General features: G+C 34.9%; 2 protein-coding genes across 2 annotated transcripts; one reads left to right on the plus strand and one right to left on the minus strand.

Moving 5' to 3' along the window:
• Window positions 1–788: 788 nt before the first annotated feature.
• LOC109124480 (PH, RCC1 and FYVE domains-containing protein 1) lies at window positions 789–6,899 on the minus strand. Its single transcript, XM_010494701.3, has 9 exons — window positions 6,248–6,899; window positions 5,664–5,750; window positions 5,387–5,476; window positions 4,803–4,883; window positions 4,487–4,681; window positions 2,295–4,421; window positions 1,815–1,961; window positions 1,346–1,728; window positions 789–1,239 (listed from the first exon to the last, which is right to left on the minus strand). The coding sequence occupies exons 1-9, from the start codon at window positions 6,326–6,328 to the stop codon at window positions 1,104–1,106; spliced, it is 3,327 nt and encodes a 1,108-aa protein (XP_010493003.1). The 5' UTR covers window positions 6,329–6,899; the 3' UTR covers window positions 789–1,103.
• A 3,531-nt stretch (window positions 6,900–10,430) lies between these two features.
• On the plus strand, window positions 10,431–12,540 carry LOC104770302 (uncharacterized). The gene is made up of 4 exons (XM_010494702.2): window positions 10,431–10,844; window positions 11,234–11,367; window positions 11,606–11,710; window positions 11,877–12,540. The coding sequence occupies exons 1-4, from the start codon at window positions 10,770–10,772 to the stop codon at window positions 12,331–12,333; spliced, it is 771 nt and encodes a 256-aa protein (XP_010493004.1). The 5' UTR covers window positions 10,431–10,769; the 3' UTR covers window positions 12,334–12,540.
• The last annotated feature ends 215 nt before the right edge of the window (window positions 12,541–12,755 follow it).

The following is a 12,755-nucleotide window of genomic DNA, read 5'->3' on the forward strand; positions in this document are numbered from 1 at the left end:
GTAACGATGTGATTAACGGCAAAGTAACGTCTATTAGTAGGTCAACTATCATATTTAACGTCATGTCTTTTTTGGCTTGGTATCAACAAAAGTTGATGTTTTAAATGACCTACAACAAAGTTCATGATTTAAATGGCCAAAATTTGAAAGTTCATGATTTAAATGACATTTTTCCCGAAAATAAAACGAGAATCAAATTATTGTTTTCTTTGTTTGCAAAGGATCCAGATATAAATTATCTTCAACAGAATGTGTTATTTCCATATTGATTACTGTTACTTATTTAGTTGAAATGAAAAGTAAAATATTTAGGAAACAAATCTGAAGTAATGTTAGTTTTGGAAATTTTTAGAGGTCAATGTTGTAAATAACTTTTTAAATAAACAAAACTAAAAGGGCATAACAAAAAAATGTACTTCAAAAATGTTAATATAGATGTCAAAAACTTAAAACAACATCATTTTGTTATTTAACGGAATCTATTAACATCTACTCTCTAAATTTTGTTTTTCAGTACTTGTCGTTTTAGATTTTCATATGTTTGGTAAAAATATCAATTTTATTCCAACTATTTTAATGTTTTGACCAATAAAAAAGTTATAAAATGTATAAAGGAATGGGTAAAATAGAAAATTGAGTTGTTTTCTTAATTAATTTAATACGGAGGGAGTAATAATTATGTAAAAATTAAACCACTATGTTAATAATTATCTGATAATTAAACAACTAATTTGTTCCGTAAGTATTTTACAAAACACTTTAATGTTGCATTTGAGATAACATTCGTGTGAAGAAATCTCTTGCTTTCTCTTATAACAAACCACATTCGTGCTTGACAATCTTCTCCAAACCATTAGTGCTGTTTGCATTACAACATCAACTGATAGCATTTATAGAGACAAAGAAAGAAAACAACGTATGCTTATAGAATTTACAAAAGAATTTACAAATGAAAACACCCAAACTATAATGAAACTACTCTCTTACTTGTTATAAGCCCCCATATAATAAACCTATCAAACCTGTGTCGACCAAAAAAGAATGGATGAGTGGGAAACTCTGGTTTTATGTGTTATTCTTGGTGGGGGGTAAGGTAACGAATTTTAATGAGTCAAGTCTTCACTTCCTACACCCACACTGGATTTGTCAACGACTATGCGTACATTGTATTGTTCGTAAACTCGTCCTCTGTTCTCTGCCCACCACTCTTCTGCTTGTTTCTCGCTAAACCGTTTACGGCTGCAATCAAAATCATCCACGGATCACGTTCATTCATAACCAACAAAAAAAGAGAGCATACAAACATTCCAACTAAGCCTCTTAAATAAAAGAAGAACTGTAGTACCTGAAACGGACGCGCTTGAGATCCCTTGCACCTCCCGCTAAGGCTGTGAGAGTGATGTACACACCAGGTTCATCTTGTTCAACCCATTCATTTTCGCTACGGGGTTCACTTTCTTTTGATCGTGTGCTGATTCTATTTATTGATTCAGCAGCATGATTCGCTTGCTGTCGGTAATTTGCACCATCGAAAACAGGCGTGCTTGCCCCGTTAGAGAACATTGAGACAGAGGTTAGGCCATCAGACTCCGTTTCTCGATTGTTAGGACGGTTTAAGGTGTTAGAAGAAGGGGCAACGTAATCAGGACTGGAGCCAAATGAATTAAGAGAAGGAGACTTGATACTCCTAGCTGATCCAACAGGTAGTCTTTCAGCCATGTCTTTCAGCTGCATTGATTCATTGAAACAATTAGTAAGTTGCATACATCGTTTTAGTAAACTTCATCAGCACCGAGGAAGAATTTAGAATTTACTTGAGCGGTAAGTGATTTAATCACTTCTTTTGCTGCCTTGCATCTCGCTGTTTCTTCGTTAGCAATTGCCAGTGCCTCCTTTAGCTGTTTGGTTGTTCTTTCCAGTTCAACTTCTTGAAGTTGTGCCTTCCGGGTAAGATTTTCAACCTGTTAAATAGTTTACTAATGAATTAGAAAAGGAGCCAAATTGCAACGAATGAGCCGATACATGTTTTCCCCCCCACTAAACAAACTAATTCGAGGAGCATGATCTCACTCCATCTAGGCACACAAGTAAATAAAAGACACTTGCTTGGTTCATCTAGAAAAAGACCCATTCTTTAATGAGTAGAAAGTAAACAATTATGAACCAGAAACACAACTGGACAATTGAAAAGAAAAAAAGCATAATCTCACTGACAATGCATTCTTCCTAAATGTGTGGAATGTGTAAGGAAATATGGAATAAGGAGCAAAAATTGGAGAATTAAAACAGCTTACTTGAGATCTTAGCTTAACCACCTCCTGGCTTAGGTGATCACTGGTTCTCTTGGTATCATCCACGAAATTTTTTGGTGTAGTTAATCCTGAAAGAGTGGGAGTTGGCGTTGTTGAGCGCGGTGGGCTAGGACGTCTTGATATTGGTGAAGTTGCCCGAGACGCAATTCGGGAACCGGGAACAGACGCTGAGAAGAACTTCTTTGACGATCCAAAAGTTGGATTAAAAGATTTGGTTATGTTTAGTGAACCCCGGTGAGAGCCTCCACTTGGTATTGGTGAGACACGGCTACTGTTGAATTCGTATTTCTTATTTTTCTTGGATCGAGTATCCACTTGCCTCATGGGCTCCAACAATGAGAATCTAGCTAACTGTCCATCTGATCTAGAATCTAATTTCTCATCTCTGTCAATTGCATCTGATCCCTGGTTGACACTTTCTCTTCTACTCAACGAAGAGTGAGATGATGGATCCGTTTCCATGGCCTTTTTCAATTTGTTAAAACACTTGTCACACACTCGATATGGTTTGTTTGGGTTCGGTGCCATACAAGCTTTCAGGGACTTTTTATTAGTGCAAGAATGGCAAAACACAAGTCCACAGTTATAGCAATTGTGCCGCTTTCTCTTGAAATTGAAAGGCTGACGGCAACCTGAACACATGGACTGGTCCATCCCTGATGCCCACTTGTGAAGGCAGACAGCTGCAGTGAAGTTAGAACCACAGGCAATACTTTTCACCTGTTTATCCTTCAGCGACTCTACCAATGTCGGAGAATTTCGGTCATCTGCGTCCCCATGGCCTAGTCTACCATTCGATCCTTTTCCCCAAGTGTAAACCTCAGTCCTTGAAGTTAAAACTGCAACATGATAAGCACCGCAAGCAATCTCTTCGACAAAACTTTTGTGAAGTTTGCCTTCAACACGGGCTGGAACCTTTCCATCTGCATGTGGGTTTCCAAGCTGACCATAAACAGGACTGCCCATAGTGTAGACATGGCCCGCTGTTGTAAGTGCAACTGTTAGGCTATGTCCACACGCAACTTGACAAAAATTGGGTTCTACAAGAGCTGCAACACAGGTAGGCACAAGTTTTGGTTCTTTGTCGCCGTGACCAAGACGACTCTTGTCACCATCACCCCAAGTAAAGAGCTTTCCCGAGGAGCAGTTACTCGAGCTGGAGCTGCCAACCATGACTTCGACAACTGCGGCTGTGTGCCATACACCACAGGCTGCCCGAACAGTGCGAAGACCTTTCAAGGAGTCTACCTCTCTAGGTATGAAAACACTTTTCTTGTCTCCATGGCCCAAAACACCAAAGGTACCATCACCAAAAGTAAACAACTGCCCAGCAGAAGTCACAACAGCTGTGTGGTAAGGTCCACAAGCGATGGATGATACATGTATCCCTTCCATCAGAAAATTCACTCTTTTGGGGACCCAGTGACTGACTTCATTTCCATGTCCCAAAATACCAAAATCTCCTTTACCCCAGGTATACAAATCCCCTGATAGAGAAACTGCACAACTATGGTATTCACCACATGCTACAAGCTCAATATTTGTGGTGCCGAGTGCATCAATGAGCTTTGGATGTTGAACATTGGAATCTACACCATGGCCAAGCCTACCTTCAGATTCCTCTCCCCAAGAAAAACTTTCTCCTTGTTTTGTCACAAGGACAGCATGTTGTCCACCACAAGCAATATTCTGGACATCAAGTACTATAGTAGACTCTAAAGCTTTTGGCAATAAGGAATCCATTTTTATCTCCAACGAACTTCCGACTCTATGGTTTCCACCACCTAAAACACCGTCCCCTATTCCTTCTCCCCACATAAAAACGTCTCCCAATGCGTCTCCATCATCATGACCAGAACCATGACTTGATGCACTAATCGCACTTGATAGACTAACTCTAAAAGCATCCATACCCATACCTTTCATGTGACCATGTAGTGTATCAGAGCCTCCAGATGACAAAGAGTGAACTGAAATAGTTGCCGAATCTGAGGGAAATAAACTTTTCGGAGGAACTGCATATAATGACATGTCTGAAAATGCCTTGTCCATGCCATTCTTAGGCGGGCTATCATATGGACTCTGAAGACGATGGTGATTCGAGCCATCCTAAAATGTAAACGAATTTTACCTTAGTTATGCACAAAATGAAGTGGAATATATCACTCTAGTACCTTCTGGAAACTGTCATTGCTGCTAAATGGAGAATGTAAAGGGGAGCTTCTCCGGGTATATGTTCTCGGACTATTAGCTTCGGATGGCGTCCCATCACTTCTCGATTCAGTCCTCCATTTCCGTTGATGACAACGCGAGATCAAGGCTTTTAAACCACTAAACCACACTTCAGCCTCATCTTTATCCTTGCATATCTATGAAATGAAATACAAACACTAGTTAATGGACTTTCAATAATAATAACAGACATCTTCATGATGGGATAATGATTTCATAGAAGAAATTTGTAAGAATTTACTATAAGGAAAATCTCACCAAATCAAGTGACCTCTCATCGTATATTAGCGAAAAGGATTGATATTCCTTCTCGGGCCGTGGATATCTCTGAAAAATAGGCTGCAAGAGAAGCAACATTGCGAGACTTATAAGTATATCATACTAGATAGGCGAAGTCCAAATATGCAACTTAAGACTACGAAAATTGGCTCATGAAAAGATGCATGGAACATACAAAGTCAAATCAAGACCCACATGCCTCGCTGAATTGAAATGAAATTTTTTTGATGAATCGAAACAGACATACTATAAGCACCTAGTAATCATTTGAGTTTATTGAAAAACGACTATAATAAAAGAGCCTTGTGCATAACATACACCACTTGGGACAATTATAAACAACAATTCAGATCACATTAGGAGGAAAATCCCACTCACAAACATGATAGTAGAACTCGGACACAACTAGAAGAGGACTCTTCTCCTAGGCAGAAATAGAGATCCAACCATTGAAATGCAATTAAAAAATGGACAAGTCTAGTATAACGAAATTATTGTGAACATATCTATTCGCCAGCTCAAGAAAGAATTAAATCACATCATCCTGCAATGTCAAAACTTACAGTGCGCTGCCCAGATATGATCCTGGAAACATGGCTTAGCTTCAAATGTTTCTCCTCCTTCCCCGAGAACCATATCAAAACAGATTCATCCTGAAAGTTACAGGACACAGAACAACAAGACCATGCACACATCAAGCAGCAGAGATGAAATATATAACAAACCAAAAGGACTCTATAGGCTCATAAGGAATCCTCAGATAAAAATGAGAACGGAAAGTTAGTTTAACATAATAATGCTTACATAGAAATAAAGAAAACGGAAAGAACACAGACTTACATTTGAAAGGCGAAATGGACAGAACTTAGGCTTTCCCCTTCTGCCATACTTAAGCAAATACGCTCCCTTTTTGAGGGCAGTAATAGCCTAAAGCAAATTGATAAGAAACTTTTATCATAAACAAAGTAGGTGAAATATACATATTGCCAAAGGAGTGATTAAGCTTTTAGATACAATTGTAGGAATCACAAAGAGAAGAAGCATTGGGACACACTAAAATATCAATCCTACAAAATGAAAAGAGGACTAAGGAAAGAGTCTAAAACTGAGATGATCAATACTATATATTCTGAAAAAAAAATGCACCTGAACTGATAGAACTCTAATTAAAATAACAGAAATGCATTTCCGCCATTATATAGCTTGAATCGAGCTTCCAGACTTGAGCATTTAGCTAAAGCACGTCACTAACCCTAACGCAGCTAAGAAAATAAACTACTCTCGACTTAAAAATGTAATCCTACCTTAGAATTCGGCAGAGAACTTAACTTATATAATCTAGTTCGACCTAAAAATTCAGTAGAACGACCAATACCTAACCTTAGCAGTGGAAGACCTAAATTGACAAAATTAGCAACACCGACCTGCTCAACATCCCTAGTCACCGCCACTAGACCGGCTCTGCTAAGATCCGACGAAGAAGCCATTCGTCCGTTCCTCGACATAAAAACAAAAAAAAAAATCAACAAACGAAGCTCCTCAGAAGCAACAAAACCTTAACAGCCGGAGAAAACCTTCAACACTAGTCAAGCTCAAAAAGTGAACAAAATCAATCAAAAAGACGTCGTGCAATGACGAAATCGTCTCCGCATCACTATGATCGTTCGATCTTGAATTCAAAATTCGAAAGCTAGAGCACAGCTTTTCTTCAGCTCGAATTAGATTCAAATCGATCCAAACAGTAAGAACGACGAGCCGACGATGTTCCAATCAAACATATACGAATTCAAATGTGCGTCTCTGTGATTTCAACTCCTCGGGCAAACTGAAGAAAGAGAGAGATTTGAAGGAATTGAAACGCAGAGAGAGAGAGAGAGAGAGAGAGAGAGAATCTAAAGGCATGGCATCATGATGATTGATCTCTCTATAGACTACAAACTTCTCTCAGTTTAACTTTAAAGCGAGAAAAAGAGAGAGACCAAAAGGCAGATTCTGACTAGAGAGAAAAAGAAATTTTTTTTTTTTAATTTTTCCTTGAAATGTTGAATATTTTTTAGTTATAAATCCCTTTGCATTGCATTACTCTCTCCTTAATTACGGGATTATACCACTGTGCACTACTTGCCTAACTAATTTAATTACCTCTTTATCCATTTTCATTTTTGTGTGAATAGTAATGTGAAAGGCTTTTTGTGAATATTTTGATTTTTCGGCAAAGCTTTTTTTGTATATGTTCCCCCTTTTTTCTTTTTTCTTTTTTGGGTTTAACCAATTGGTTACAGTTCTTTTATGGAGTTTAGAGAATTTACAGTCCTACTTTAAAGGAAGAATGAGTAAAAAACCAATTCAAGAAGTCATGGTTCAGTAGAAAAATGTCTGCCAAATTTGATATTTATTTATCTAACCTTGCCTGCCTCTTGCAAGTTGCAACAAGGTTTACTACTCTCCTAACCGATCCAATGGTACTAGTTTCTTGGATTCTCCAATCTCCCAACTCTTTTTGGCTCTTAGACAACCACCACTGTGAAGCTTCTCTAGCGTACATCAGTTTACCTGATTTAGAGAAGGAAATCAAATTAGAGAATATTTCCAATTCATCTTTTCAACATTTTGTAGTGGTTTAAATCGCCATCTATATATCAATTATGAAGGGTTACTTTTAAAGATTCAAAAAAAAAAAAAAAATATCGCAATTTATAGTATAACAATCTAAACATCGTATTCAATCCGGCATCGAAATAATACTTTTTTTTTTGGGAAAATCACATTATAAACCTTCAAAGTGTTATTGAGTAGCACTTTAAACCTTGAGATATTTTCACTAACACTATAAACCTTTAAAATAATTTCATTAATACTTTAAACCTTAAAACTAATTTTTCTGTCTGTACCGCCACGAAAAATGATAGAACAATAATATCCATCAACTTGAAATAGTTAAACTATGCTGGTTTGATTTAAATACTTATTTAATTAATTTAATTTAATTTAATTATTTATGACGATTGATAAAAAAAGAAAGTTCAAAGCAAAAAAAAAATGAAGAATTAGAGGTAAGGTTAAAACATTTGACAAATGTAAAATTGAAGCCGACAATATCTTTAGAAGATTCATTGGTTTCTAATGAGAAGTCAATCAATTTGAATCAGAATCTAATGGAAATGCATTTATTAAAAGGATTAATAATGTGAAGAGTAACATCGTAAAAGTTTTGTCAACAATGAAGATAAACACAAATTTATTTTTTATATTTTTATTTATTTATAAAAACTAAAAGTTATTAAAATTTAAATTAAACCAACATAGTTTAACTATTTCGCGTTGACAAATATTATTATTCTGTTATTTTTTACGGCAGTACAAAAATGAAAATTAATTATAAAGTTTAAAGTGTTAATAAAATCATTTTAAAGGTTTATAGTGTTAGTTAAATTCTCTCGAGGTTTAAAGTGCTATCCAATGATATTTTGAAGGTTTAAAATATGATTTTCCCTTTTTCTTTCTTGAATTATTTTTGAGTTTAGTCCATTGTCTATCAAACTCAAAATAATAATAAAATATTATGTAATATCTCTATTATATTATTTAAGCAATCCTTTAAAAAATAACCCCACTCCATGTAAGATATTACACAAAATGCCACTGTATTTAATTACAAAATATAATAACAGAATCTTATTATTAATTTGTTGCAACCAGAAAATAGTTTTTTATTAATATAGTTATTAAAAGAAAACAAATTCACGTAAATATTAATATAGTTATTTTTAGTGTTAATTAATTATTTTCTTTTTATCTTTCAACTCAAAAAAACTTATAAAATCAGAAAAAAATATTGATTATGTAAAATCTTAATCGATTCACGTAAATATATTATAAATATTTTTCAATAATATTTTAGAACAATAATAAATCTTATAAAACGATTTTATTTTTTATAGCTCAATATTTTTGAAATTGTTTTAACAGATTTTATTTATTGTTTCAGAAATTTTAGGAAACAATAATAAACTATTAAATACAATTATAAAACTTAATTTTATTTATAAAACTAAGATTAAATATATGCATCCTAAATCATTTAATAATGACATATATATCTTAAAACTAAGATACAACATTGCTTATATTTTAAAATATAAAATATTATATCTAATTTATTAAATATTTGTTTGCAATGCACATCGACGCAGAGACATTTTATTAAAATCTAAGGAATCACAAATATTATATTTTATTTAATAAATATATATAACTAAAAGATAAATCAAAAAGTTAAATCGAGATTTTTAAACATGACCGCTTCAATACAGGTTTTGTTTTATTTTTAGGATTTTACCAAATTTATATGATTCACGGATTTGAACATTGTATCATGTAGCCAAAACGGGTTGAAATTAGAGTATGAAACTAAGTAAATGAAATGTAAAAGATTATAGAATGTATAGCATGGGTAACTATCTATATATTTCCATGTGCTAACTATCTAGAATGAAATATTCTTCAGTCAAGATATACTCATTATAGATATACTCTTTTAATTTTGATCATTCGAAATAAAAATAAAAATAATTATCCACAGAAAACTATTAAACCTCCACTATCTAAAAAGTACAGGTTACAATTTTTTTTATTTTAGCAATTTTTTTACAATTGATGAGTTTATTTTCTAAAAGAGTTCGCTCATTCACAAATTAATTCAAAATTTCGGAGGATTTGATATATATAATTTAATATAATGAGATGATTAACTCTATTTATTGTCTCATAAATCTTAGGAAATAATAACAAACTTTTAATTGGCTAAAACTTAATTGTTTATACACAATATTCACTATATAAATAATACTAAGTGTATAATATTGATAATATACATAACCTAATTGTAATTTTCACCTATAAAATTAATATACAACATGTTATACCAATAAATTCAATTTGTAAATTTGGTATATTAAGATCTCTAAACACGACCACATCAATTTGTAATATTAAATCACAGGTCAATACATGTTTTATTAGATTTTTTTGGCTTTACCGAATGTATAATTAACAAATTTGATATTGCACCAAACCAAAATAGTAGTACCAACTACGGATCGAAATCAGAGTATGACCTTAAGTAAATTAAATATATGATTTTATAAAATGTATAGAATTAAGAAATTTTCTACTATTATTTGTAACAAACAAATTTAAATTTACATAAATATTTCCTCACGCTGGTAACATTATTCTATAAAATATTAACGTGTATTTATGAGTCGGGTAATAAAACGGGTAACGAGAAATTAAATTAATATCTGATACTCGATCATTATCCATGGATAATATAATTATTATACCCTTCATTCGACCCTAAAGTTGCGGGTACCTTTTTTCGGGACGGGTACAAACCGAAAAATGGATCCAATACGGGTATCAGTAATAGTTTTCAGGCCTACCTATTAGTACTTTAATATAAATCAGAATTCACTGTATAGTACTATATTATATAACATATAAATGAATGATACAACATAAACATAATATTAACAAATAACAAAATTAAAAAAAAAATCCAACAGATGATGTTTTATAATATCTCCTACAGATGATGCATAATTTGCCAATGTCGCGGGATACTACGTCGTTTTCGTTATCCCACCTGTCGCGAGACTATAGGTGTTATTAAACTGTTATTGAACTTCTGGATGAGCAAGAAGGTTTGGCCTCTTCGTCGTTAATGTAACTTTTGTTCTTGAGGGTATATCGAATCATTCTCATCGAATCATTCTCTGTTCCTCCTCCTCCACCACTCTCTCTCTCTATAATTCTCCGTCAGATTAAGGTCTCCTTATTCTCGACGAATTGGTTTTTCGAAGAGCATCTCTCTTTTTTTCTCATCTACTACCCAATCTTTTCGTTTCTCTCTACACTCAGAAAAATTAATTTACATTCGCCGCCATGAGTTCCGTCGCCGAGATCGTGTCTGAGCAGCAAGTGATCGACGGTATCCAGGAACTGGCTCTGAAAGATCAGGTTTTTATTCTCTACCCTAATTTAATTTATCTCTGCGAGTCTCGAAAATAAAAATTATTGTTATTGCTTTGTGGGTGGGTCTTGGCTTCGTGAGTTGGGAGCTGATTCCATCTGATGATGCTTCTTCTTCTCTGTAGAAATGTCTAGTCTTTGCTCTGGAAATGTTAGGGTTTCGTAAAGTTTGGATCTTTTTGTGCCTTATTGTGTGTTTGATTTCGAATTGGACGATTAGGGCTCTTCAGGTTTAAAATGTGGAGTGGTTTGATGCTTAATTTGCTACTGATGTTCCATGTATTTGCTTAACATAACTCTTTAAGATGATTTCCTTCGTGGGTTCTTTGTATATGGGGAGGTATAATTCATGGATGTTTTATCTGAACGTTGTTCAGGACAACAAGCAGATCCAGGAAGTGATGATCCACGAGCCGAGTTTCGGGAATCATGGTGGCTGTTGTGCAATTTGCTTGAGTGATATTCCTCTTCAAGAAACTGCTATGGTCAAAGGCTGTGAACATACTTACTGGTATTCTTGTTAGAACGTTTCTTTGAAGTTATAGATTTATGTATATCTGCTTGGGTTTCACTTTTGGTTTAAAATTGTAGTCTCTAGTATGAACATATTGTATAGCTTGGTTATATATAGGTTTAACCTGTGTACCTCTTGACAACTTTTTATGTTTTGTTTGATTCTATATGCCTACCTATAAACTGACTTTCTCCTTTGGTTTTTTAAAAGGAATAATTAATTTCTATCTATCCAGTGTGACGTGCATACTTCGTTGGGCGAGTTGCAAAGAGAGTCCTACATGCCCACAATGTAAGAATCCGTTTGATTTTCTCAGTGTCCACCGGGCTCTCGATGGCAGGTGAGTTTCCTTCGTTATGTACATATTGCATCATGTTAGTCCATTTGCTTTATCAGACTCTTTTCTCATTCTTTTTTGGTTATATAATCTGTCCACATGTTCTGGCACCATAGAGTTTGGAGTTTTCTGTGCCTTCTTGTAAATTCTCTGTTGTATTTCTATGCAGCATTGAAGATTTTCTGTTTGAGGAGAGTGTATGCCTTCTCCTGAGAGCCTCATGGTTTGTACCATTGGATGTGATGGAACAGGCGTCCTACAGCCATGGTTACAATGATGATTTTGACATTCCTTGTGACTACGAGGATGAAGATGATGACCTTGACGAGTTTTATTTGCACGGCGCAAGTCTTCGCATAGGAAATAGGAGATGGGGTGGCAATGGTTTTGTCAGATCCGGGCGTCAAGAAGCCAGGCCAGTCCAGAGATACAGTGGTTCTAGTTCTAGTTCCAGTTCCAGTTCTGGGTCATCCTCAAGTGAGCCTAAGGAAAAGCAGGTGAAGACTGCAAGCACAACAGGAAGACGTGCAAAGAGGGCAATGAAGCGTGAAGCCGCTAACAAAGCAGCGGAAGTAACAGCAGCAGCAAAGCACGAGGCCCATTTGGTTAGGTTGGGAAGGAAGTGAGTGTGTATCTGTAAATAAATTGCACCTGAAAAGCTTCCCAACTACTTCCCTTAATTAATATCATCTGTACAGCAGCTAGTTTTTTAATGTTGTGGGCCACACCATTGTGTAAGGTGTGGGGTTTGGGATGGTAGAGACGACAAGACCTTGTGACTCTTTGTCTCATACAATTTATTCGACTAGAATTGAGTATTATTTTTCTCTTGAGTTTTTTTTTTTATAATCAATGATGGGATGAGAGTATAATGTGGCTTTTGATTTACTTGGCGTGGATATATGTGAATAAATTAGTCTCCTGAAAAAATATGGTAATTATGTTGAAGAAGAAGAAGAAAGGAGGCAATGTTAGTGGTGTGGGCTGCATAGTCGGCGGCGTTTGGAAAAGAGAGTACAATTTTCAAAAGAGATATATTCAAGTGATA

Source organism: Camelina sativa, chromosome 20, assembly GCF_030686135.1.
Source record: "Camelina sativa cultivar CO46 ecotype springtype chromosome 20, ASM3068613v1".
Lineage (NCBI taxonomy): Eukaryota > Viridiplantae > Streptophyta > Magnoliopsida > Brassicales > Brassicaceae > Camelina > Camelina sativa.